Raw genomic sequence first — 25,647 nt, 5'->3', positions numbered from 1 at the left:
CACCTATGACACAGCCTTGTACAGTAGAGCTAGATGAAGTGATTAGACTTGCCTCCCTTACTCCAGAACGCAGACGTCAACGACACACAACAATGTCCGCATTCGAGAAACGCACAAGGCCGCCAAGGCAAAAGGATAATGGTGTCATTACAAGGCATACCGCACCGAACTAGACCTCAACTCCAGGCGCCACCGTGCTACTGTGGATGGCCTCTATCCCTCGCGTGCTCGATCCATGCCGTCCGTGCCTCCAGCCGCCTACTGTCCCAGCGCCTCCTTGGCCAGCGCCAGATTGGCGTCCTCGCTCGCTGGCGGCTGGCTGCGGACCTTTTCGGCCTTGTCGGCGTCGAAGCGCCACAGACCGCCCGTCTTGTCGGCGTCGCCCGTCAGCGGCAGGCCGACGTGGGCGCCGAGCGACTCGAGCACGGGGTCCTGTCCTTTGAACTCGGAGAAGTAGCGCCTCTCCCAGATGCGGCCCTCGCTGCGCTCCTTGGCGCGGAGCTCGCGCTGGGCGTTCTCAATCTTGGACTTTTCAAACGACAGCGTGTCCATGTCGCCCTTGGCGACGGCGGCGGCGACCTTGGCCCAGGCGCGGCGGGACTCGAGCGGGTGCTGCTGCTCGACGGGCGCGACGACGAGGCCCGTGGGCTCGACCTTTGTGGCGTCGTGCGAGTCGACGAGCGTCTTGGACGAGTTGGTCTTGGCGGGGCCCGAGTGGATCTCAAACGTCTTGGTCCAGACGCCCGAGATGTTGTAGAGGACCTCCTTCTCGCGGCCCGTGGGGTAGAGCACCGCCGAGATGGTGTTCTTCTTGCCCGAAAGCCAGCCCTTGCCTGAATAGTCAATCTTGGCGGTGAAGCCGGAGGAGGAGGTGATAAAGGTGGAGCCGTCGAGCTCGATAAAGGGCGAGCCGAAGAGGAGGCCCTCAATGTGCAGTGACGGCAGCGTGATGAGGTACGTCTCCGTCTTCTTGTCGGCGTCGCCAGGGATCGGCACCGTCAGGACGGCGTGGCCGATCTGCTTGATGTTGATGGTGCTCTTGAAGGTGGCCTTTTGCGCGTTATAGCCCTCGAGGTGGACGCCCGTGGCGAGGTTGTTGATCGAGTAGGCCGTCGCCGGTGGGTGGTGGCTGTCGAGGTGCATCCGTCAGCAAATCCATCCGCTTGCTGATCCAGGCGAGGCGTCACGGGTCAGGGACACAAACTCACCTGACTTGCTCGCTGATGAGCTCGGTGGTGCCCGCGGCATCCTCCCACTTGCCGAGGAAAAGCTCGCCAAGGAAGGGGTTCAGCGGCTTCTTCTCGTTTCCGTACTGCTCGCTGCGGCTGGCGTACTGCTGCTTCAGGGTGCTGACGAACCACTTGAGGACGAGCAGGGCGCGTTTCGCGGGGTCGGCCTCCTTGGCGGGGGCGGCGAACAGCGAGGGATGTTCACACCAGTAGGAGGAGAACTCTGTGAGGGAGGTCGACGAGACGATGAAAGGGGGCGCCGTCAGGGAGGAAAGGTCGCCGTTAAAGGAAGCAATGGACTGGGAGCTTGTTAACGCGGGTTGGTGCAAGGGAAGCTGCGAGGTCATGCGACATACCTTGACGAAAGAAGTCCAGCTGCTGGAGCCAGCCACGGAGCCCTGTGCGTCTGCCTGGGAGGCCATGTTGATGCGGTCTGGGGGTAGAGAGTGGTTGCCGTCTTGTGGAGGTTGGGTCGATTCACGATGCAGGAGTACACAGCCGTCGTCGTGTGGCACGATATGTACTGTGCGATGCGTGTTTATTTGATGGGGATGGCGAAGATGTCAGCGGGGTTGAACGAGATGCCGCAATTGTTTTTGGTTGCCCCTGGCGAAATGCCTGCGCACTTGAGCACAGGGGGTGGTGGATAGGCTTAGGGGGCGGGGGGCGGAAACGGCGGGGCACTGTGACCACGCTGAAGAGCCAAGAATGAGTTGATCGTTGTGCGGAATTAGGGGTCTCTCAGGATTAGACTTTTGGGTCCTACTGGGTTAGGCAACGAAGCTCGGGGGTGATTCTCAGATGAGGTTGAGACGAGATCAGGATCATGGAGCAGGATCAGGGGAAATAGCGATACGCAAAACAAGATGCTGTTGACGTCAAGAGACACGCATGTAATTACCCCTCGATGATGGCTGCCCACCTCCCAACATTTGGCATCTCGCCGTCTGTCGCCCTGGCGCCGACGTCATGGACCAGGCACCAGAGCTGCACAGCCACTGCCTGTGGCTCACATGGTCTCCCTGTGCCTAGGTATCTAGACATCTACCTAGGTGAGGTGAAGTACCTACCTACCTAAGGTATATCGTAAGCAGGTAAGATACTTCAGAGTTCTCTCAGGCAGAGTCGTGTCGCCTCGACTATCAAGGCCTTGGACATTCTTCATCATTGAGAAACCCCCTGCATCAGGAGCATGCGCATGGATACGCACCTTCCCGTTCGTCGATTTGAACTGTGGCGCCCAAGGCAAAGTACCTGAGCACCAGAGAAATCATGTCAGTCTGACGCGAAGTAGATGCCCCAAGCAGCAAAGACCATCCTTGAGACAGAGACCCCGCAGCGCATTGTCCAAAGCCGCCAGAGACTCCCTTGATACGAATATATATCCGCAAGTCTGCCGCTCCCACAGACAACTGCCGGGCAATCGACAGTTCGCCATCGCCCACATTCGCTGCTGGTGTTCGAGGCGGCAGTTCTGCCAAGTAGTAGCCGACTAATTGAAACATCATCAGCAGCCTCTTGTACGTCGCCAAGATGCTCAGTCGGAGATGATTCGGAAATTCTGGCGATCTAATGCTCTGATGCGACCCTGTTGTTGCTGCTCTTGATGTCGGACAGAATGCCTAGACCAAACCACGCCATTCGCATCTCGTTCGCGATGAGTAGAGCGGGGTTGCCCAAATGGCAACCGCCTTGGATGCCTGCCTACGACACCATCGCCAACGAATCCCCCGTTCTGAGCGATCGCATTGGCTGAATATGTCACGAGAAGCCATCCCCCTGAAGCTAGCAGTCACGTCAAATGTCGGCGGGCTCCTCCAATCCCCGAAACTCCGCCTGAGTTCGGACATAACCAGCACGGCACCTCCTCAAGTCGTCGGCTCTACTGCCCCGGTACGCGGCACACATGCGGGGCAGGGGACCGAAGCCGAGACGATACTCTCGGGTACTTGGATTGGCCAAGTTTAGTTTGTTCGAATGACAGCAGTGTAAGTAGCGTAAGTTCCATCCCTTCTATGCGCCTTCACGGCTCGACATCACGCCACATGCAGGAGTATAAGCTAGGGAGTTGAAATGCATATAGAGTTTCCTTACCCCAGGTTTACTAGTGGTGATATCTCGGCAAGTCGAAATTCTGGGGTTGATTGTCGGTGTTCGGAATCGCTCGGAAGGGCGCACGAGCTCCCAACGACAGACGTCCTTCGGTTCTGCTTTCCGCCTTGCGCTCTTGGAAATTCCGGGCCATTGATCACGACTTGGCCAACATGGCAAGGCGCAGTATAAAGAACATTCAATGTTAATGAGCTTCCATCAGGGTTCTCAGTTACTCATTCCCACCCACGGCACACCCAATCAAATCATCGACAATACTTAGCATCCTTGCTTGAGTTGACTATAAGATAAACCGCAATTACAAACATGTCTTTCCCTCTTCATCCTTCTCTTGTCAACGGCATCACCAAGGGAGACCCCTCTTTCCAGGGCGGTGTCCTGAAGTGCAAGTGTTCAACCTCTCCCGTCACAGTCACTCTCCGCAGCAACGTCGCCCACAACCATGCTTGCGGCTGTTCCAAATGCTGGAAGCCAGAGGGTGCTCTCTTCTCCATCGTCTCCGTCGTGCCCGTTGACAAGCTCGAGGTGACGGCCAATGGCGACAAGCTGGCCGTTGTCGATCCTAGCGCCACTATCCTGCGCCACGCCTGCACCGGCTGCGGCGTTCATCTGTATGGCCGTATCGAGAAGGATCACGCCTTCAAGGGCCTCGACTTTGTCCACACCGAGCTGTCCGACGAGAAGGGCTGGCAGGAGCCCCAGTTTGCCGGTTTTGTGACCTCTATCATCGAGCAGGGCTTCGACGCGAGACACATTGACGACGTGAGGGCCCAGTTTAAATCTCTTGGCCTCGAGTCCTACGATGCTCTGAACCCTCCCCTCATGAATGCCATTGCTGCGTTCACGGCCGCCAATGAAGCCAAGGCCTAGGCTCCGGACGGTACTACCGGCCAGTGTACCATCCCATGGCATTAGAAAATTGTGGATCAAACAAATTGTATGAGCGGCGTAGCGGAAAAGTGTTTACCAAGGCTGACGAGGTTGATGAACGGGGCGAGCGAGGAGTCTGGTGGGTGTTGAATTTGCGAGAAGCTTGTCTCGCGGTTGGGAAATGAGTAGGCAGCTTGGTCAAAAGCAAACCATAAGCCCGAGTCAATTGTCAGCTCATTGTGTTTGCCTTGGATTTGTGTGCAGCTCGTGATGGCCTTGCGGGAACGTAAGCTCGTGTGACGTGCGTACCGGGTGAGATCCGAGTGCCGCACTTGTTCAGCCGTCATTCGAGACAGCCTCATGGTACGGACATGTTGACAGATCACAACCACCATTCAAGCGGTGCGCCATTGATTGCCTGGGATGTCTCAGTCTCAAGGCCCAGCAAACTTCTGCTAGTAATAGGCTGCGTGAAGTGTGGCTCAGTCATCCGGGGAAGGAAGATGCGGAGGTCGCCAAGAAAGAGGGGGCGGAAAACTATCGGAAAGCTGGTCGATTTCCCGCCTCGTGTAACTCAACTGGCTTAAAAGACAACATCCTACAAACCTCTTATACAGACGTCCTTATCATGTCTGCCTGCGTTTCCTCAAGAGACTCAACAATGTCATCAGTCAACGAGCAGAAGGATGCTGCCATCATCGAAACAGCCCGCACACTCAGGGGGACACCATGGTGTGACGAATACGAGAAGATGATCTCTGGCATGCTGTGAGACGAAACCCCGAGTGCAAAAACCAGGCCAACGACTGACCTCTGCGAAAAGATATGATTCTTTGATTCCGCCGTTGACGAATGCTCGTCACGAATGTCGTATTCTGGCGCATGAGTACAACACCATGCCGCCGACCCTCGGAACAGCAGACGAAATAGCCGCCAAGCGGTTCGAGATCCTTAAGCGCTGGCTCGGGTTTGTGGGAGAAGGCGTCTTCATAGAGCCTCCGTTTACGCCAGACTACGGCTGCAACGTGATCATTGGGAAGAACTCGTACATGAACTTTGGCTTCACCGTCTTGGACACGAGTCTGGTCATCATTGGCGAGCGCGTCATGCTCGGTCCCAACGTGCACATCTACAGCGCAGGTCATGACACGAGCGTCTTGTCCCGCGTCAAATGCATCGAGTTTGGCCACCCGGTGCGCATCGAGGACGACTGCTGGATTGGGGGCAATGTCACGATTCTCGCAGGGGTCACGATCGGTCGGGGCTGTACGGTTGGCGCAGGATCGGTTGTGTCACGGAGCCTGCCGCCTTTCTCTGTTGCCCTTGGGTCGCCAGCAAAGGTTATCAAGAGACTCCCGACTCTGGAGGAAGAACTCGCTGATCCGCGGAACATTTATCATCGGTTCCCAGATCGGTCCTGAGGTTGCTCATCGGCCTTTAATTCTTAGAAGACAGTAAGATTTATGCGGAGGCTTTTGTTAGTAGCCTGAGGTGATGCGGGCCCCTCTTCGGAAAGCCCCTCTTCGGAGAGCCCCTCCTTGAAGGTGTAGAATTGGAGCCTAAGTTGCGCTCTATGTCGGGCGACTGCGCTGAATGGATGAAACAGGCCTGCCACTCCAGTATTTTGAATTGAATGAGCATGATGTGTATCCGTTCAAGTAGCTGGTAAGATCGGGAAAGAACCAGAAACTTCGCAGAGTAAGGTAGCCAGCTCATTATTCGCCGTTGTAGGGTACTGGAGACAGAGTTTAAAGTGAGCCACCCCCCGCAGGCACTAGAACTAACACGTGGACTAACGTCGAGGATGGAACTCCTTCAGCATATGACAAACATCCCTTCGATAAGCGTAGCACGATGTCACGATGGGCATCAAGTTAATCACCAATCGTTCGCTTCCGCACCTGACTCAGCCCTGACTTTCATGTTGCAGCTCGCGTAAGAACATGTCTCGCGTTTCAAGAGCTTGCAAACACGGAGGGTTTATCTCTTGGACGTTGTTCCGACGTAATCGGCTTGTAAACCCGGGTGTGCGAGGTTCTGTCGTGGCAGGATAGATGACACCGAAATTGCCCGTCAGCCTATAAGTACCTACCTATCCGCCACTACACTGGCCTTACAGCACATCATTCTTCATCACTCCATACAAATCATTCAATCTTTCTACGAAATTCAAGTGGCAAGATGCAAATCGGAACTCTTGTTATCGCTTCCTTCGTCACGCTGGCAATGGCTGGCATAGGGGAAAGAACATACATTTCCTACGGTGCACTAAAGCGAGACACAATCGCATGCTACGGCCCAGACGAGCCTATTAACCGCTGTTACACTGGACCAGGAAGTTCTGCCAATCCATACACCCGAGGCTGTTCCGTGATCACTCGTTGCGCTAGACTATTCACCGAGAACGACATTGCTTTAGCTGAGGATGATTAGGGTGAGATACAAACTAACTCGAACCTCCGATCCCCAAATTGACGCCCAAGCAGGCCGATCCCTACCCATCCTCGGTTCGAAACGCCCTTTGGATCTTGCCAGTATCACGTCGTCTGACAAACAATGTGATGAGAGTCTCGTTAGGCGCAATCGTGGCGTGACACCCACCAGAACTTCAACTTTGGGATTGAAGATAAGGTCAGAAATTAAGGCAATAGGGTTGGGCCCATTACGTACCGGTCGTGCAAACCGAAAAGCTTGGAAAATGTAGATTCGTTCAATGGCGCATATGTTCTAGACGCTGAGAAAGCTTCATGAGAGCTTATCCCGGTGGCAAGATCACTACCAGTCAGAAACTGCAGGGCAATAAAACCCGTTATTTGAAGACGCGAGGGTCCCATGTTGATTGAGCCACTATTCTTGAAGGCCCATGCTTCGCTTGTTGCTGTTGCGTGTGTATCAACACACTAATCAAACACTTGGAATGGCAAACCTCGCGGGCCGTAAAAGGTATCGAACATGGCAGGTTCACAGGACCATTAATCGCTAAGCATTTTATGCCAGTCGTAGGAAGGCTCATACATTGAAAGATGCCTGCCAGTAAGCTCGTACATTGTGACGAGAGGTACTGGGAGAAGAGGCTTGTTTTATGACTACCGTTAAGACTGTATTTGAACATAAAGATGCCCAGATACGAGAAATGATTTTTTTTCCGCTCTAAATCAATCCACGACATGTTGACCACAAAGCCATTTCAGTTATATAGTCGTGTTCAAGATATCCAGGGGTAGACTCACCGAATCTCCACTTCACCGTGTCTCACCGACCCACCGAGATTAGTCAACATACCTTACCTTACCATGATGTCGTTTGGTCCCAGCAAAGGAAATTTCGAGCGTGGCATCGCGACAGCTTTCTCGTCTGCCTTGCACCTTTCCGAATCCCGATCCCCCTCGCCATGTCCTCGACCTCGGCAGACGCCGCATCCCTCCTCAATATCAATGCACTCTTCGATAATCCTCTCTTCGCCGGCGGCATCGGGCTCGCGTCCATCGGCGCCGTAGCCGCGTTTGGCCGCAAGGGCGTCCTCATCGCCGCGGGTGCCGCGCGCCGCCGCCTCCTCGTCAATGTCGAGATCAGCAAACAAGACCCCGCCTACCCGTGGGTCCTCGCCTGGCTCTCTCAGCCGCGGCCGAACCCGGGCTTTGTCGCGTCGCGCATCACGCGCATCCACAACCTCTCTGTGCAGACGACCACGGCGGGCGCCCGAGGCGGTGCGCTCAGCGGAGGGGGCCCCGGTCCCGCACACTTCTTCCTGCAGCCAGGATACGGACGCCATGTGATCAAGCACAAGCACGCGTACATTGCCGTCAACCGCGAGAAGCACAACACGGCGAACATGAATACGGGAGAGCCGCACGAGGTCGTGCAGCTGACGGCGCTGTGGGCGCACCGACACATCTTTGAAGATGTGTTCGCCGAGGCGCACATGCTGGCGGCAAAGGCGCAGGAAGGCAAGACGATTGTGTACTCGGCGAGGGGCATGGACTGGGCGCCGCTGGGAGAGCCGAGGAAGAAGAGGCCGCTGGCGTCGGTCGTGCTAGACGAGGGCGTCAAGGAAGGCATCGTCGACGACGTCAAGGACTTTATGACGCGACAGCAGTGGTACGTCGACCGGGGCATCCCCTACCGGAGAGGCTATCTCCTGTTTGGTCCGCCTGGCAGTGGCAAAAGCTCGTTCATCCAAGCGCTGGCGGGCGAGCTGGACTTTAGCGTGGCCATGGTCAACCTCAGCGAGATGGGCATGACGGACGACAAGCTGGCTTTTCTCCTGACGAAGCTTCCGAAGCGCAGCATACTGCTGCTGGAGGATGCAGATGCGGCGTTTGTCAACCGGCGACAGCGCGACACGGACGGCTACAACGGTGCGACAGTCACCTTCTCGGGACTGCTCAACGCACTGGATGGCCTGGCAGCGGGAGAGGAGCGAATCGCGTTCCTGACGACGAACCACATCGATCGCTTGGACCCTGCATTGATTCGACCAGGGCGTGTAGACATGATGATGCGAATTGGCGAGGCGTCAAGGCACCAGGCCAGCCAGATGTGGGATCGATTCTACGGCGACATCGACGTTGACGGGTCGGCTCGCGAGAGGTTCCTTGCCAGGCTCGATGAGCTTGGATTGTTTGGCAATGGGCAGGATGACGAAACGAGACACCGGCACACGAGCACGGCAGCCATCCAGGGCCTCTTCCTATTCAACAAGAACGACATGGAGGGGGCCATTGAGATGGCGGAGGGGTTGATCCCCCGGAAGTTTGAGCCCGGTGATGCCGTGCCTGACGGGGCCATCAAGACGCGGGCGTGAATGCTTTGTCGACCAAGTGTGTCGCGCGGCAAACTGTAAGCATATGTATCATCACCAACATAGACTCATGATACCCTTTTCACGGTTCTGGTCCTCACCATGCTCACGGGCCATCATGTGTGATGGTGGTGGCTGCCTGTTCAAACTCATGTGAAGTGGGGTCTGGCGCTACACCCCGGTCTGACTCAATCATCCAATCCAACAACAGCAAGCCGCTACGTACATGTACATCCATCCAGCTGTCAGGTGCGCCTTCTCTCACGAGCTTCGTCTTGCCCCCGGATCGCACCTTCTTCACCATCAAGTAGTGTCATCAGTCGGCAAGTGCGCCTTAGGTACTTCCTTCTCGGCCTCTTGCATCATGTCGCGACAGACAAATATCAGCGACTTTTTCTCAGCCGCATCACAGCGGCCAAGACCACAGCCCGATGACGAGCAGAACAACATGAACTCACCACACTCCGCATCCACCTGGCGCGGTGCACGCGGCGGATTTGCTCGCGGCCAGGATCGTGCTCGAGGACTCGGACGAGGTGGCCGTGGACGAGACCGCAGAGCCCACAATCCGGACAGCACGCGCCGCAATAGAGATCTCGCCGAAGTCGCCAAGGAGACTCGAACCGTCCTCCCCGACATACTGCCTCACCTGCCCCATGTCAATGCTTCGAATTCAGAAGCCCTCCACCTCGCGACCCTGCCTCCACTCAAGTTGCCCGACTGCCCGCGACATCCCCGGGCGACGATCAGAGTCGTCAATGCCGACACATTTAATGCTGCCCTGGCACTTGCCGAAGCACATCCTGATGGCGGTCGCGTCGCCGTCTTGAACCTCGCCTCAGATTATCGAGCGGGCGGCGGCTGGCTCAAAGGTGCGCGAGCGCAAGAAGAGGCCCTCTGTTACCGGTCTTCGCTTTTTCTGTCTCTGCACAAGCGATACTACCCTTTCGATCACGCCCTCATGGGCATCTACTCCCCAGATGTGGTCATTATCCGCGAGGACATGGCCTCTGGGCATGATCTACTCATCCCGGATGACGGTCTTGGCGCGTTGCCTGTCGTGAGCGTCTTGAGCATAGCGGCGCTGCGAAACCCCACGACCAAGAAAGTCCGGCTGCAAACAACCACGGGGGCCGAGGAGCGCATCGAGTTTGCCGATCCCAGAGACCGGGACGTGACCAAGGGCAAGATGCGGCTCTGTCTTCGCATGGCCGCTGCCAAGAGTCACGGACTGCTCGTTCTCGGGGCGCTGGGATGCGGTGCCTTCCACAACCCGCCAGGTGAGGTTGCGAGGTGCTGGAGTGAGGTTCTTGGCGAGAACGAGTTCGCCGGAGGCTGGTGGACGGATGTCGTGTTTGCTGTTCTCGACACCAGGAACGAGGGCAACTACGAAATCTTTGACGACGTCGTTGGCGGTATGGTGGTGTAATTTAGTCGCGAGCCTGACGGCTGCCATCCAGACTCGGAGTCTTTCAAGGCACGTCCTTTTTTCAGAACACCTTCAAGGCGCGTTAGCAATAATTTCAACCAGCATGAGTCTTACGAGGCTTTTGCTTCTCCGCGTACATACAGGTCCCGGCCGGGCCCCCTGCTGGTGCTCAACAGTTTGCTAATGATAGACAGGTCGCAACAGAAACTATGGAGTGGCAACTAGGACGATGCAGGTCGCAACATTCGGCGGTTGTTGACCGTCTCGTGATGAACCAGTCAGCACCCAACCTCATGCAGGGGCCAGAAGCTATGCTGCACTCGTAAACCTTTTCAATAGGGGCAAATTGCCTCCAGACCACACCAGGCGGCGTTGCTTGTTTGTGCATTGTGCAAGTCTCTGAAAAGGAGTACTGATGTTGTCTTGTGTCGCTACGCAAGCTGCTTCAGCTCAGCGCACTCATCGAGACATGCATCATGACAGACCCTCAACTGCCCCACCGGGAACGGCTCACCCCCAGACGGCAACGCGCCTGCCGTGGCTGGACCGGAAGACCAAGCCGGCCGGTTGCGAGGACAGATAAAAGAAGCACCTTGTCTCGGGTGCTATACCCCACAGTGGCCCAGAGCCTCGACCCCGTCCAAAGCCTCTTTGGGTGCTTCCTTTTGTGATGCCGGCAATGGACCGGTAGACTGCTTTTGCCGAATCCCATACGCTGTACCAGGAAATTGGTATTCCAGGCCGAAGCGAATGATGACGCACCTCACATTTGGTGGCTCTCTTTGGTTCATCTGATCGCATACGGGGCTTCCCTTGACTGCCTCGCCTCGCCGACCCCGGGTCCTCTATCGAACGCTTCAGCTTCATGCTCACCTCATAATGGCAGCCATGATGTTGTATTCCGAGACGCGGCAGGCTACTGAGGTTACCAGCGACAACTTCCGATGCCTCTAACACTGCCATGCAGGCAAGATTCGAGGCAAAATTGGGCCTAGAATGGTGCCACTTCGTGAGACAACCACGGCGGAGAAAGAGCGTGAACAAGATTGCAATTTTCTCCAGACCCTCGGAAGACAAGCCATGGCCTAGTCGTGGAGAAGCGGACAATGGCAAACAAATCAGGTTCCAACAATCGAGACGATCAAGGGGTGCCATCACTAGCGCCTCTCAGTTGTACTCACTATTCGGTACCTTGAATCACGGAGCGGCGGGGGATGTTGAGATGAGACACTGACACCGCTACCCGCCTCTGATTGGGACAGGCATCCCTGACCCCACAGCGTTCGATCTTTGCAGCTGGGCGTTACACGAACATGACTCCTGCAAGTCCTGCCAGTTGAAGGAAATACCATTTCCGATTTGCATGGTAGTAGCGTCGTAGGCGCCTCTGACCGTGGCCGAGCTGTCTGGTTCCCATCGACAGACGCCTACTCAACCTCTTTTGTTTCGCCCTTACACGGCGCGGCACATGAGTCTCAATGCAATATGATTTTTCTCCCTGGGTTGACGGCACCCACGGCATAGCTTGGCTTTGAGACCAAAGGGTTGGGGCTGCGGCTTGGTAGCACAAGCATTGCTTTTCCCGGCGAACAGATGGAGACTGACCTGTCATTTCTTCTGCAGACTGCATCCTCAAGCATCCCGACCCGCCAGATGTGGACGCCTCTGTCCTGAATTAGCATACCGCTGGCCGTTGGTTGATGGCCAATGGCCGCAACAACTGCTGGTAGCGCATGGTACTGCACGCTGCTGGGTATTCATAATCCAAAGAGACTGAGCTTCGCGACGATATGGCACGAGCCTCGAAATTCTAGGCCATAATGCTTCATGATGAATCTTCCTACGGCTTCCGAGCTCCCTTGATCACGGCTTGTCAATATGGGATTCAAACAAACACTCCTGCGACATTGCCCCGACGGCGGTGGTTCCCAGACAAACCCCACCGCCGGAGGCAAGTTAAGCAACTCAAAATGAACCTCCCTAGATGCACGAAGTACATTCGCCTCAGTCCTCAGCGGTGCTTTTTTCTCCCTTGGCCTTCGCTCCCGTGAGACAAGACGCTCAAGCGGCATCTCCACGCCAGCATCACGGCGGATCGAGGGAGCTTGCGTCTCGCCCTTCCCTCTGTCACTCCATTCGAGAAGCCGCCGGCAGCATGTCGAGGCCATGGAGATTCTCTATAAATCAAGAGCTCGCAGTCTCCCTCCATCAGTCTTTTGCTCTCTTCTCATCAGCATCACACTCCAGCTTCCAATCATTTACTTCACTCTCTTCTATTCCTAATAATCACTCTTTCAGAACCTCCTCGTTCTCCAACCCCAACCATCAAAATGAAGTTCACCACTGTCGCCATCGCCCTCTTCGTCGGCCTTGCCGCTGCCCTCCCTACCACCGACTCCTACACTCCTGCGCCCTACAGTGGCAACGGTGGACACAACGGAGGCCACAACGGTGGTAACAACGGTGGACACAACGGAGGCCACAACGGCGGTAACAACGGAGGCCACAACGGCGGCAACAACGGCGGCAATGGCAACAACGGCGGCAACAACGGTGGCAACAACGGCAACAATGGAGGTAACAACGGAGGCAACGGCGGCAACAACGGTGGCAACGGAAACAACGGTGGAAACGGAAACAACGGCGGCAATGGTGGTAACAACGGCGGTAACAACGGCGGTAACAACGGCAACAACGGCGGCAACAACGGCGGCAACGGTGGCAACAACGGCGGCAATGGCAACAACGGAGGCAACGGTGGCAACAACGGCGGTAACAACGGCGGAAACGGCGGAAACAACGGTGGCAACAACGGAGGCAACAACGGAGGCAACGGCGGTGGTAAGGACTACGCGCCTTGCCCTTCCGGCCTCAGCATGAGCCCCGTCTGCTGCGCTACCAACGTCCTTGGCCTTCTCGCTCTCAACTGCGAGGCTCGTAAGTCACTCACATGACGCTCACCAGACCATTACTAACCCGCTACTTCCAGCCACCAAGACTCCCACCTCGGCCATGGACTTCCAGAAGACCTGCGCCGACACTGGCAAGGCCGCCAAGTGCTGCACCCTCAACCTCGTAGGTGCCAACTCTCTTCTCTCTCATGATCCGCTCTAACCCACCTATCACAGCTCAACCAGGGTGTCCTCTGCCAGGTCCCCGTTGGCGTCGCCGCCTAAGCGGTACCGGTTCCCCGGATAACACACATAGACAGTCTGTCGGGTTGATGTGGGAGCTGCAAATATCAAGCTGGCTTCTGTGAGCCGGCTCTCCCATCTCGGACTGGCAACATACTACATAGCTGTATCTACTGTAACTGGGTACACACGGCAAGGGTGCGCACCGACGCGGCCCTGAAGGATAAAGGATGGTTTCATAGGGCTCTCGGGCCACAAAGATGGTGCTTACAAGCCCAATTTCTTAATGCTACAACAGTGTTGCTGAACTTTTGAGTCAACCACGTGCTTGCCTTTTTCTTGTTCCCTGATAAGCATGCATGGCATAAGTAACTCATTAATTATAGAAATAAATACGCCGTAGTCCCCATTTCAAGCATTCATCACATAGTCTTGCGTTCGAGATCGTCAGACGAGGCTGGTCTAGCTGTTGTTCCCGGTGGCAACGCCCCAAAAGTACGCACTCCATCCGCCAAGGACAAGCAGCACGAGGGAGCCGAAGCAGATCTTGGAGATCTTCTTGTTCTTGGCGCCCATTTCCTGGTGGAAGCGCTCGTTCCGCTCGTTGAGCTCCTCGCCGCGCGCGATGCGGTGTTTTCTGGTCCACTGCAGGTGCCGAATGTCGACGGACCTCCACGAGAGGAAGATGAGGACGGCGGACACGACGACCGAGAGGCCGGCGAGGACGACGTAGACAATCGTCACCTTGTCGTACGAGTTGTTGTCGTTGTCCTGAATGACACCCGTGACGACTCTGACGATGATGTTCATGCTGGGGGGCACGTGTTAGCAAACAGTGCGTGTACGCGGAGCTGGGGGGCGAGGGGCTACGCACGCGTTGTTCATCGTGACCTTGAGAGCGTAGGCGGTGCCGAAGACCGAGTTGTCCCACATTGTCGTGCGAATGCAGTCAATGATGGTGACGGGGCCAAAGTTCACGGCGACGGCAAAGACACCAAATGAGGCTGCCGTGCCCGAAGTGCCGCTGGCGAAGCAGACGAGCAGCATGGCGGTGAAGGTGCCAACGCCGCAGAAGACGACTACGCGATATGTCAGTAAAGAGGATCCCAGAGGCTAAGAAGAGCGATGGAGACATACGGGAGGACACGCGGTTGCCGTATAGATCCATAACGACGCCCATGATGGGAGCGATGAAGAAACCTGCAGAGAGAGTGAGCATACGAACTCGTTACACATCTGCAGGGTGCATACCGGCATATTGCGTGGTGGCGCTGTACCAGCCGGCCGTGATGGAGCTCGTGTCGAAGCGCTGCTCGGCCAGCTCAGTGGCGTTCTGCAGGAACACATTGGCAGTGCTCGTCTGGAAGAGAGAAAAGGCGAGGATGCACCAGAAGCTCCAGGGAAGCTCGACAACCTTGTGCAGGTCCATCTTCTTCTTCTTCTCGACGAGCGTCTCGCCGGTAGCGGGGTCCCTGACGCCGTGGTACCTGCGGTGCGCGACCCTGGTGAACCAGTAGAAGACGCCCGTCACGACATTGGTGAACAGGTTCATGAACACGGCGACCCAGAAGACCCAGGCAAAATTGCCCGTCTTCTTGGCGATGATGTTGGCTGAAGACTTGCCGGCAAAGGCGCCCAGCTTGCCGACGCCGAGCTCAAAGCCGAGGGTCGAAGCGAAACCGTTGGACGGGGCAAACCAGGAGGAAAAGACCTTGTACTGGGCGACCTGAGTCGCAATGTCACCAAGGGCGCTGATGATGCGGCCGACAATCATGAACTTGTACGAGCGGGTCTGCGCCGCGCCAGCGACAAGGATGGAGCCGACAGTGAAGATGACGTTGCCGTAGAGCATGGCACCTGGACATTGTCAGCGCCTGCATGGTTCATACGGAGTTCCTTTCTTTGAGGCCTTACCAGCACCACCAATGCGGTCCGTGACGAGACCGCTGAGAAGCATGAGGGCTGTGACCATAAAGTCCTCGCTGGCCTCGAGAAGAGAAAACTGCGTGTTGTTGATCTTGAGCTGCTTCTTCATCGTGCTCTTCATGGCGCCCGTGATGCCGGAACTCCACCTCGAGCCAAAACCGATCATGGTGACAAGGACAATGGACGCCAGCTTCCACGACAGGGGCACGGGCTGGAGGTCGTCTGACGCATGGTCAGACGAGGCTGCGTCGACATTGGCGGTGGCTTGTGTCTTCTCGTCATTGCTATCACGCACGCTGGGAGTCTCGACCGACTGCTCGGCGTCCCGGGCGGGCATGGGCGACTGAGGCGAGGCCATGTTGAAAGCGAAGTTGCGCAGGAATCGCTGACGATGTTGCAATTAGTAGGCAGATGCTCGCATGTCCAACCCTCATTCCTCGGACGGCGGACCTTCCACTCTTTATGTTCACACATGGCGCGTCCCACTGAAAGGGTTTTTCCCCAACGAACACGATGAATTGACAATCTCCGGTCAGGAGGAGTTCTGATGCGATTGATTAGATCTGATAACCTTGTCTCGTGGCATCGACTGACTAGCTAGTGCACCGCGCTGACAAGGGCTTCGACAGAACTCGTGTCGACGATTGGGCTGCGAGACGTTCGTTCCCACCAACGAAAGCAACCGAGACTCGGTAGGACGGCGCGCAGCGGAGCCAAGAAAAAATTCTCAGTGGGCGTTTCTGGGGGTATTCCGAAAACACGCGTGACAAACGTGAAGCTAGGCGCTGCAACACGTTAGTGAGCCCACTGGAACGTGGTCAAGCACATAATTAAGCTTCTCTGGGATCAATATCCGCCCGGAAGTATGGCTCGCAGCCAAGCGGGGCTCACGGTAGTTACTGGCTCGGCATCCATTGTGGTGTGTGTTTCTCGTTGGCACACCAAATTCGCCTGGCCGAACTTGTACCGCCAAGGCGAGGGAGATCTACGAAGCTGCTGTGGCCAAGAACCTGTGTGTCCGCACGCACACGCCTGCGCAGGGTCTTGGGAGGACCGCCGAACCAGGTCAGCGGGTCGAGCGTCCATGCGTGGTGGGGGAGCTCGAAAGGCCAGGCTCGTGTAAGGTCCTGCGGGTGGCCATTCAGCTCGATTAGTTCCGGCGAAGCCCGTTCCATGTCGTCCCATTGCCATCCTTCCATGTGTCCTTGCATGCCTGGCTGTAACGTCCGAAGTGGCCGCTGTCTGTCAATTGACGAGCAAGTGGTCAGCCATGACGCATGGCGTTGGCTCACGCGGTTATGCTGACATGAACCTTCTGATTCGGAGTCTGACCATCGTACTCGAGGGAACATCGTTGAGCCTCTTCCCCATCAACTGTAACCCCTCATCCCCTTCCTGGGCATTGGCTGGAGCCGCGAGAAGGCTCTGTGAGGGCTGATCTCGACCAAGACTACAGGGCCTGTGCTGATGTGCGAGTCAGTCGTGAGGCCAGGGAGCGAGAGACCTGTCCCACAGAGTGAAACAGAAGAGGCTGGCTCATTGAACACAGTCTTCAAAAACCAACGACCTGTTCCTTTCCATTCTTGCTCGCTGTCGTATTGTCTCGATCCTTCAGAGAAACATATGCTCAGAATCATGCGACCCCGCGATGCTGCCAAGAATACTGCCCACGGCTCCTGCGTGCCGCCCCGGCAGAACACTCAACCGCCACCTCCGCCCCTCGCTGAGCGCCTCGCCTCACCCCCATGGGGATAAAGAATATGGCCCGTGGTGAAGGGTTCATTATGGATTGATGGCAATGTTGGTTTTGGAGTCATGGAAGGGCCAGTACCATTTCAACCAACCCTCGTCTGCATTTCCATTCCTAGCTTCGACAAGAAATCAGGGATCTTCGCGTCTTCACAGTGTATTCGAGTCTTGAGTCTGCACATCATCGATATACGAATTCGCCATGGGATCTGACAAGAGACTACGCTTTGCCGTCATCGGCGCCGGTCTGATCGGGCCTCGTCATGCTCAGACAGTCATGGAGAACCCCAACACGGAGCTCGTGGCCATCGTCGACCCGCTCGAGAGCAGCGCTACGTTGGCGAGGGACCTGGATACAGCTCACTACCAAAGCGTCACTGATCTGCTGGCCTCGCCCGCCAAGCCAGACGCGGCCATCATCTGCACGCCGAACCACCTGCACGTCCCGCTGGCCAAGGAACTTGCCTCGGCCGGCGTCCACGTCCTCGTCGAGAAGCCCGTCAGCGTAGACATCACCAGCGGCAAGGACCTCGTCCGACACGTCTCCGCCACGGGCGTCCGTGCACTAGTCGGGCACCACCGCCGGTTCAACCCCTACATGGTCGCTGCCAAGACGGTCGTCTCGTCCGGCACGCTAGGGACGATCATGGCCGTCAACGGGCTCTGGGCCCTCCGCAAGCCGGACGAGTACTTCCAGCATCCCGCGGCGTGGCGCCAGACGGGGGCCGGCGGCGTCGTGCTCATCAACATGGTCCACGAAGTCGACCTGCTGCACTTCCTCTTCGGGCCCATCACGAGCGTCCACGCCGAAAAGACGCTCTCGCAGCGCGGGTTCGAGGCCGACGAAGGCGCGGCATTGACACTGCGCTTTCGGTCAGGCGTCGTCGGCAGCTTCGTCCTCGCCGACACAGTCGCATCGCCTTGGAATTTCGAATCCGGGACGGGTGAGAACCCCATGATACCCAAGGCGGGCCAGGACTTTTACCGCATCCTCGGCACCGACGGCAGCCTCAGCGTGCCGGACATGACCGTCTGGTCGTACGGCAGAGCCCCCAAATCGTGGACGTCCGAGCTGGTGCGAGAGACGATGCCTGTGGAGGATGGCACGCCTCTTGAGCGGCAGCTTGAGCACTTTGTCGGAGTCATCCGTGGCCGGGAGGTCCCCAGCTGTACTCTGCAGGCTGGCCTCGGGGCGTTGATGGTCTGCGAAGCGATCCGACGAGCGCTCAAGGACAATTCGACCGTGCAGGTTGAGCAATTTTCTCTGTAGTTGCGGACGTAGGACTTCCTGGTTTGACGCGAGACGGAGCTCCTCGGAAGCGCCGGGCACCGGTGTGCGCATCATGTGTGTCAACCGTCAATCTCGACTCGATAGCGCCGGGACAGGATGTCGCGGTTATAGCGTGTCATCGGCCTTTGTCACTCGGGTGAGATGCAGCAGGGAGCTCACTCAGTTGCCGGGCATTCGTCGTCGGAAAGAGATGCTGCAGATTAGCCGTGGGCCCGAAGCCGTCAGTATCACGGACACGGTGAGCTGCACTGCTTAGGAGAAAGGATTTGGGCATCAAAATGGCATTAATTCAAGGTAGTCGCACCACACGCAGCTGGGGTGAGCCCGCATCGATCCGATCTCGTAAACTCTCACTGCTTGCTCCACTGCTCGCGCACGTCGCCGAACAGCAGGCTGGGCTGCACGTTCGTAAAGTTGGGCACATCGGCCAGAACAGCTTTCGTCTCGGCGGCGGTGCCGATCGACTTGGCGCCGTCGGCCGAGTCAAAGGTGAGAACGGCAGCGACGGAGAAGGCGGATTCAGCTCCGGCAGCGCCGGAGGTGAAGTTGATGATCTGGTAGTTGATCAGGCCGAGGCCCAGCCAGGCCTCGCGGGCAATCTTCATGTGGGTGCTGAGGTAGTAGTCGAGGTCGAACTTGTCACCCTCGCCCTTAAGGGCAGGGTAGAGGACGGTAAGGGTGGAGGAAGGCATGGCGATTGACTGGAGGGAGGCCGAGGTGTGTAAGTATGGTATCTGGATTCGAGTCAGTGCCGCCCGTGTGGTGCTCGACCGGGCATAGGCGTCTACCTGTGAGGCTGTGAAAATCGTGTGAAGAAGATGTGGTTGTCCCAAAAGTCAGTCGTGGGCGTGCGGCCTCTTTAAACGACGACCAGAACCCCTCCTTTCTGTGTGAGGGGATCAACGACTCCAAGCCACGCAGGCCCAATCAGTCATCGCAGTCTGGCTGATGTCATGCACTGCCTGATCCAGGACACGCTTCACAGCGACTCGTAACACTAAAAGAGACGCCCCACCATGTCCACGGTGGAACGGATCCGAAGCATTAGAAATCGGGACAGCTTCGGACAGATTCTATTGTTGCTTAGATGCGCTAAAGCGCCGACGCGCCGACCGAGGCATCAACCGCAAGAGTGGGGAGGTCCCGTACGGCACAATGTTGGGCCGTCTTGAGCCTCGGATACAATTGTGTTGGCTGACGGAGCAACACTACCAAGTCAGATGGAATCGCAATCAAGCCAATGCAACGGGCTTGCATGCCGCATGTTCACCACTGAGTCACGATGCCAAGTCAGCGCGGCAAACATGCGGTCGATAGACGCTTTCAAGAGCGTCCGCGTTGTCGACACAGAAGCAGTTCCTGTTGTGGGTATCGCGGACTGGCCCCATGGAGGCGTCAGCGCCAAACACAGTGGGACATTCATTCATTAGATAGGACCATCTTTCGAAGCTGAATCAGTCGTCACCCGTCGCCATCAATCCAGAATTGATGCGTCTCGCTTGACGATAACGTCGCGTCTACCAGGCCCGACGCCTCGAAACCATAGTAATGCTGCTCAAAAGCATTCGGCGGCGGTTGCTGCTGCTGCTGCTGCTGCTGCCAAATCTCGTCGCCATCGTTAGGAGACAGCAACAGGTCGTCGGTAAAGGGCGAATCGTCATCGCCATCACCGTATTCGACAGGGTCAAGCTGCGAGGCTGACCTGCCCGATTGCGCCGCGTGAAGGACCGCCTGCAGCGGAATCTGTTGCTCCATGAGCTGGCTCCTCGCGTCCAACACGCCGATGCTGTATTTCATAAACTCGGCACTCGTGCTGTTGATGCGCAAAAGCCAGCGGTATTCGGCGAGCTTCGCGAGAAGCGCCTCCCGTTCGGCACCCTCCTTGTCCTGACTCGTCATGCACAGAATGCCCGCAAAGAGCCCAATGATGGCGAGACTGAGGCCCGAAGAAAAGTACCAGAAGCTCTGAAGGTGCTCGGCCTTGAGGCGCTTGACAAAATCTAGGGCCGATGTGAATCGCGTGCTGGCAGCGAGGCGCGTGATGGCATATAGGTCCGGAGCCGGGCTCGCCATGGAGTGGGATCGCAGAATCGCGCGATGCAGGGTTATCTCGGCCGTGTAATACGCCAAATGGAGATAACCTACCGACGAGAGCTTTCGCGGCACAGTGTCACCGACCGAGAGGTCGGTTGGCAGCGCTGTCAACCATGCCTTGAGCCGCAGTTGGAGTGGTTTCGCCGACTCCAAGACTTGCTCGATCGTTTGTCGTCTTCGCGTGGCACGTAACGTGAAGAATTGGTCAAGAATATCAGCAACAATCTCCGTCAGAGACACCATGTGCAGAAAAGTCTGCTTGCCCTTCTCAATCTCGGCGCTGCCTTCTTCGAGATCATCGTCCTTGGACGTCTCGGGGAAATCGGATGCCGTGAGCGGCTGAACGTCCCAGTCGTCAGCCCGCAACAGGGATCCACGGCCATACACCAGTGCCCCCCATTTGTCCTGCATGAAGAGCGCCCAGGCGACACGTTTTCGAACGCCTCGTTCCCAGTCGGGCACCTGCCAGTCGCTGCAATCAAAGTTCATGCCAAGATTCTGGGCCATGGCAATGAGGTGGCCGGCGAGGGCCCACGAGCTCACGTTGGGCGATTGCATGAGGACGAGACCGCCTTGAAGGTCGGAAATCTTGGGCCTCTTGTGGACCTCGAACAGCATCTTCAGGACTTTGCTCTCGAGCACATGAGCATCCGGTTTCGACATGCTGGAGAGCGCAGGGCTATAGGACCACCAGTTCAGCGCCATAATGTAGACGGCTCCCAGTCCTGTCGGCGTCAATTCACGGTAGCTGCGACCGTACTTCTCGAGAAAGACCTTTTTGTGGAGGATGGGGAAGCTCGGGTGGACGATGCGGAAATACAGGTTAACGAGCTCAGGACCGTGAGGCGACACAAAGTCTTCAATCGCATCGAGGTTTGTGAGCTCGGCGTCCATTTCATCCTGCGTGTCGGGCCTCATGACGAAGTGGACATTTTGATTCGCCCGACGGAGAATGTGCTGTGCTTGAAACGACGGGCACTCTCCTTTGGCGTTCCATGACAAGGCGTGTGTCAGAGAAGGGTCAAAGTCCGTTGTTGCGCCGATAATGGCACTAGACTGGCGGTTCTGGTGGCCCAGGGTCTCCTTGAGGAGGGACTGGCCCTTGAGACTCGCATAGTCTTTGACTACGGTGTCGTCTGTGAAGCTTTAGTCTGGGGGTCATCCTCGCGCTCTTCGGTTGCCTCTCGATGACCGTACCCTTGGATCCGGGCCTCAACCGCTGCTTGGGCCGGCTGCCCGTCTGTCCTGCCCGTGGGGTGTCATCGTTGGATGACAGGGGGCGTTTCTTCCGAGGCGCGCTTTGAACGTAGGTACACACAGTCGAACGCGATTCGCACAAGACACAGTTGATCGCTTCAGAGGAGGCAAACAAGCAGCGTATCTTTCTTCGTCGGCAATTGTCGCAGGGGCGCTGATCCCTCGATCTCGACACATCCATCGGGGGAGGGCATTCCAGGGCTGTGAGGCCAGACACCGAGCTGAGAATGATGGGAAAGGCGAATAGGATCAAATACAAAGAGGGCCACGAATCGATGCTGCCGATGGATGGGTGATGATGAACGGATGGATGACACAGAAACAAGACGAGACAATGGGCGAGCTCGGAGCTTTGGGACGGGCATGTGGGCAGCGACGTTCGAGGTCGCGATGGCCCGATGTGATGGGTGCTCGTTGTGGGGTTGAACATAGCGTCCTGATAATCGATCCTCCGCAGCCAATGGGACAGTCTCTCAGCATGCTTATCGGGTCGAATGCCACCTTTCTGCTAACCGTATTCGGTTGTTGGGTGGGCCCCTCGCACGATTCAGCTCTCACCTCGGAAGGCACGTACCACCTCCCCTCCCTTCTTGCCAGTATCTAGCTGCCTCGAGATGGAGGCAGCTGCCTTGAGGTAGAAGGGGCTTCACCATCTCGACAGCTTCAACGTCTTCAACGTCCTGACAAGGCTCTGTACCCATCACTTGCCAACATGGCATGCTCAGACTCACCTCAATACTTGGCTATAGTCTACCGAGTGTATCGATTTACCTTGGAGAAGAGCGTCGAGCGTCAACATGCCTGCGAGCAGCTGGTCGATGACCTTGATCCTCCTGCCGGCTTCGACACCCAATGCGAGCTCGCTGGCTTCGTGAACCCAGCGTTCCATCCCCGTGAGGATGACGCCGCCCATACTAACGACCTCGATGTTATCCTCGCCTTCTTTTGTCGTCAAGAGTCGGCACGTGGCACCCATAATCTTCTCTCGAGCGCCGGCTTCCGATCCTGGTTGAAGGTCCATCAGGCCGACTCCCGAGGCTGCAACACCTCCGAACTTGGCAAGCACCTCCTCGTCGCGTTGCAGCAAGTGCCTGACGCCTTCGGATAGCAGCTCTTCGTACGCCACACCCGTCGTCACAATGCCGAACCTCGTGCTCGGGCCCACGAGCTGCAGGGCTGCCAGTATGCTCGCGTCAAAGATGCCCACGACGGGCTTGCTGCCAACGTATGACTGCAGCAGGCGGACGACGGGGTGGTCAGCGTAGCACGCTCCCAGGAACCCGTCAAAGTCGTCTGCCATGGCGCGGAGCAGAGGTATGCAGTGTGATGCGCTTTCGTACATGTCGGCTTGTGTTTTGATGAGGGATGGGCCCGTCGGACACGTCCAGTATGTGAGCGTCGTGTCAGGCAAGCTGAGGCTTGCGAGAACCGGTTCGAAGCTTTTGGTAAGGGAGGCGCTCGTGTTGGGGTTGATGACCAGCACCCGGGCTGGTCTGCGCGTCTTGCAGACCATGTCGAGGTCGCGTCTCTGCTGGATTACAGGACTCGCTGTCGTTCTGACAATGAGCAAGCTGATAGCAATGGTTCGAGTGCGATTTGTGAGTCCGCTGAGCAACGTCAATCGACACTGCCGAATGGCAGATACTTAAGACGGCCCAAGGCTTATCGGTAGCAACACCGACACCTGACGGTCAATCAGTTTGCGCGTGGCTCAGGGCCCGTGCCGCCGCTCCTCAAGCCCGTGTCCGATCCACAAACGCCCGCGGGCCTGCCCGCGCGGGCTGCACAGTCGGGGTCGCGGCGAGTCGACACGCGCGCCGCGAGTCTCTAGGGCACGCCTGGATCCCCGCGCTAAATCATGCCCGCCCCAAGATAAGCTCGGTCCGGGGAAAGCCATCCAAGCTGCGACATCGCCGGCCTCGTAACGGGAACCCCAATAGGCGCTGATAAGGCGGGTGCTCAGGACACTTGGAGTCGACCCAGCTTCAACATGCAGAAAACATAAATCAAAGTCGTCGCCGGCGTTTGTTTTTGCCGCCTGGAGTCTCATCAGTCTACATTACAACATCTTCACTTGGACTAACAGGAAATCAGCTTTCAGCGAGTCCGTCTCAATTGCCACCCTTCCGCGACATCGCAGCCGACGCAGATATGGGCGAGCTACGGTCTACCACTGTCGTAGCCGACGAAAAGGCCAGCAACCTCGATGCGTCTTCAATCGACTCTGGCGCCGTCGCCAACCCTCAGGTCGTCGAGACGATATTCATCGATCCTGACGAAGAAAAGGCCGTTCTTCGCAAATTTGACAAATGGGTTCTGCCCCAGGCTTTTGTCTTCATTCTCCTCAACTACCTGGACAGATCCAACCTCGGCAACGCTCGCGTCTTTGGCTTTGAAGAGGACATTGGCCTTGTCGACAACCAGTTTGGCAACCTCGTCACCCTCTTCTTCGTCCCCTACATCATCACCGAGGTGTTTTGGGTCACAGCTGTCAAGCGTTTCGGCCCCAACTATGTCATCACTGTCGCCTTGTTTGGGTGGTGCATCGCCACTATTGCCACGGGCTTCGTGCAGAACTACGGCCAGGCCCTCGCGTGCCGCATGCTCCTTGGGCTGTTTGAAGCCGGCGTAGCCCCTGCTTTCACCTTCATCTTCTCCACCATCTACGACCGCGAATCTACGGCCAAGCGCGTTGCGCTCATCAACCTGGCTAATGCCACGTCGGGTGCCTTTGGGGGCATGTTTGCGTATGCCATCCAGACCATGGGCACCCGCCGTGGCCTCGAAGCATGGCGCTGGCTCTTCATCATCGAGGGTTCCATCTCCCTCGCCATCTGCGGCGGCTGTCTCTGGTCCTTCCCCAACAAGCCCGAGACGGCCTGGTTCCTGAATGAAGACGAAAAGGCCCTCATGTGCCGTCGCAAGCAGCGCGATGCCATTTACAAGGGCGACGACAAATTTGACTGGAAGTGGGTGCGCCTCGCCGTGTCGGACCCCTTTATCTACGTTGCTTCCATGGCGTTTTTCACCTCGAGCGTCGCCATTTTCGGGTACGGCACCTTCCTGCCGACTCTCATTCGCGGCTTTGGCTACAACGCCTTCGAGGCCAACTACCTGACCATTCCCGTGTACGCCCTCGGCGCCATTTCTCTCGCCACGCAGGCCTACTGGTCCGACCGTCTCAAGAAGCGTGCGCTGTTCCTTCTCGTCTCCGCCTGTCCAGTTATTGCCGCCTACCTTATCTGCATCGGCACGCCGAACCGCGTGGCCGGTTACGTGGCCATGTTCATCCTGGTCACGGGCGTCTACTCCTTCTCGTGTCTCATGATGACCTGGGTCGCGACCAACCTCGTGCCGGACTACAAGCGATCCGTCGGTCTGCCCATCTTCGCGAGCATTGGCAACTGCAGCGGTCTCGTCGCCGGGCAGCTGTACCCCAAGTCGCAGTCGCCGCGGTACGTCGTGGGCAACTCGATCTCCGCGGGACTCGAGGCCGTGGCGGCCATCTTTGTCGCCCTAACCTGGCTGCTTCTGAGGCGTCGTAACCAGCAAAAGGACAAGTTGATTGCCGAGGGTGCGACGAGCAACGGAATGGAGGGCGACAGGGGGCTGGACTTCAAGTACGACCTGTGATCGGGCGGTCCTCCTATACGATTCACGATGGAGTTTGGCAGCGAGCGTAGAGTTGTTTGTATTCTTGTCATTAAATGTTTTGCTGTAGCCATGGATTGCCTCTTGCTGTAGCAATAGAATGA

At 57.0% G+C, this 25,647-nt stretch overlaps 11 protein-coding genes across 11 annotated transcripts; 7 read left to right on the top strand and 4 right to left on the bottom strand.

Moving 5' to 3' along the window:
* Positions 1-258: 258 nt before the first annotated feature.
* On the bottom strand, positions 259-1,651 carry KES1 (Oxysterol binding protein; the record flags this gene model as incomplete). Its single annotated transcript, XM_028643368.1, has 3 exons — positions 259-1,129; positions 1,209-1,528; positions 1,586-1,651. The coding sequence occupies 3 exons, from the start codon at positions 1,649-1,651 to the stop codon at positions 259-261; spliced, it is 1,257 nt and encodes a 418-aa protein (XP_028493071.1).
* Positions 1,652-3,647: 1,996 nt separating this feature from the next.
* Positions 3,648-4,211, top strand: D7B24_009292 (uncharacterized protein; the record flags this gene model as incomplete). Its single annotated transcript, XM_028643367.1, has 1 exon — positions 3,648-4,211. One exon carries the CDS (start codon positions 3,648-3,650, stop codon positions 4,209-4,211), a length of 564 nt encoding a protein of 187 aa, XP_028493070.1.
* A 628-nt stretch (positions 4,212-4,839) lies between these two features.
* D7B24_009291 (uncharacterized protein) lies at positions 4,840-5,632 on the top strand (the record flags this gene model as incomplete). Its single annotated transcript, XM_028643366.1, has 2 exons — positions 4,840-4,979; positions 5,035-5,632. The coding sequence occupies 2 exons, from the start codon at positions 4,840-4,842 to the stop codon at positions 5,630-5,632; spliced, it is 738 nt and encodes a 245-aa protein (XP_028493069.1).
* Positions 5,633-7,602: 1,970 nt separating this feature from the next.
* Positions 7,603-9,015, top strand: D7B24_009290 (uncharacterized protein; the record flags this gene model as incomplete). The annotated part of the gene is made up of 1 exon (XM_028643365.1): positions 7,603-9,015. The coding sequence occupies one exon, from the start codon at positions 7,603-7,605 to the stop codon at positions 9,013-9,015; it is 1,413 nt and encodes a 470-aa protein (XP_028493068.1).
* Positions 9,016-9,376: 361 nt separating this feature from the next.
* BCS1L (mitochondrial chaperone) lies at positions 9,377-10,441 on the top strand (the record flags this gene model as incomplete). Its single annotated transcript, XM_028643364.1, has 1 exon — positions 9,377-10,441. One exon carries the CDS (start codon positions 9,377-9,379, stop codon positions 10,439-10,441), a length of 1,065 nt encoding a protein of 354 aa, XP_028493067.1.
* Positions 10,442-12,771: 2,330 nt separating this feature from the next.
* D7B24_009288 (uncharacterized protein) lies at positions 12,772-13,617 on the top strand (the record flags this gene model as incomplete). The annotated part of the gene is made up of 3 exons (XM_028643363.1): positions 12,772-13,378; positions 13,431-13,516; positions 13,570-13,617. 3 exons carry the CDS (start codon positions 12,772-12,774, stop codon positions 13,615-13,617), a joined length of 741 nt encoding a protein of 246 aa, XP_028493066.1.
* A 420-nt stretch (positions 13,618-14,037) lies between these two features.
* D7B24_009287 (uncharacterized protein) lies at positions 14,038-15,859 on the bottom strand (the record flags this gene model as incomplete). The annotated part of the gene is made up of 5 exons (XM_028643362.1): positions 14,038-14,386; positions 14,450-14,654; positions 14,713-14,775; positions 14,827-15,432; positions 15,490-15,859. The coding sequence occupies 5 exons, from the start codon at positions 15,857-15,859 to the stop codon at positions 14,038-14,040; spliced, it is 1,593 nt and encodes a 530-aa protein (XP_028493065.1).
* Positions 15,860-17,452: 1,593 nt separating this feature from the next.
* Positions 17,453-18,520, top strand: D7B24_009286 (uncharacterized protein; the record flags this gene model as incomplete). The annotated part of the gene is made up of 1 exon (XM_028643361.1): positions 17,453-18,520. One exon carries the CDS (start codon positions 17,453-17,455, stop codon positions 18,518-18,520), a length of 1,068 nt encoding a protein of 355 aa, XP_028493064.1.
* Positions 18,521-18,891: 371 nt separating this feature from the next.
* Positions 18,892-19,233, bottom strand: D7B24_009285 (uncharacterized protein; the record flags this gene model as incomplete). Its single annotated transcript, XM_028643360.1, has 1 exon — positions 18,892-19,233. One exon carries the CDS (start codon positions 19,231-19,233, stop codon positions 18,892-18,894), a length of 342 nt encoding a protein of 113 aa, XP_028493063.1.
* Positions 19,234-20,002: 769 nt separating this feature from the next.
* On the bottom strand, positions 20,003-23,405 carry D7B24_009284 (uncharacterized protein; the record flags this gene model as incomplete). The annotated part of the gene is made up of 4 exons (XM_028643359.1): positions 20,003-21,771; positions 21,833-21,880; positions 22,451-22,536; positions 22,624-23,405. The coding sequence occupies 4 exons, from the start codon at positions 23,403-23,405 to the stop codon at positions 20,003-20,005; spliced, it is 2,685 nt and encodes an 894-aa protein (XP_028493062.1).
* Positions 23,406-24,043: 638 nt separating this feature from the next.
* On the top strand, positions 24,044-25,525 carry D7B24_009283 (uncharacterized protein; the record flags this gene model as incomplete). The annotated part of the gene is made up of 1 exon (XM_028643358.1): positions 24,044-25,525. One exon carries the CDS (start codon positions 24,044-24,046, stop codon positions 25,523-25,525), a length of 1,482 nt encoding a protein of 493 aa, XP_028493061.1.
* Positions 25,526-25,647: the final 122 nt, after the last annotated feature.

Source organism: Verticillium nonalfalfae (assembly GCF_003724135.2).
Source record: "Verticillium nonalfalfae strain VnAa140/NRRL 66861 chromosome Unknown scaffold_90, whole genome shotgun sequence".
Taxonomy (NCBI): domain Eukaryota; kingdom Fungi; phylum Ascomycota; class Sordariomycetes; order Glomerellales; family Plectosphaerellaceae; genus Verticillium; species Verticillium nonalfalfae.
Note: the sequence above shows the minus strand (reverse complement) of the source record. Positions and strands in the feature narration are given on the sequence as shown.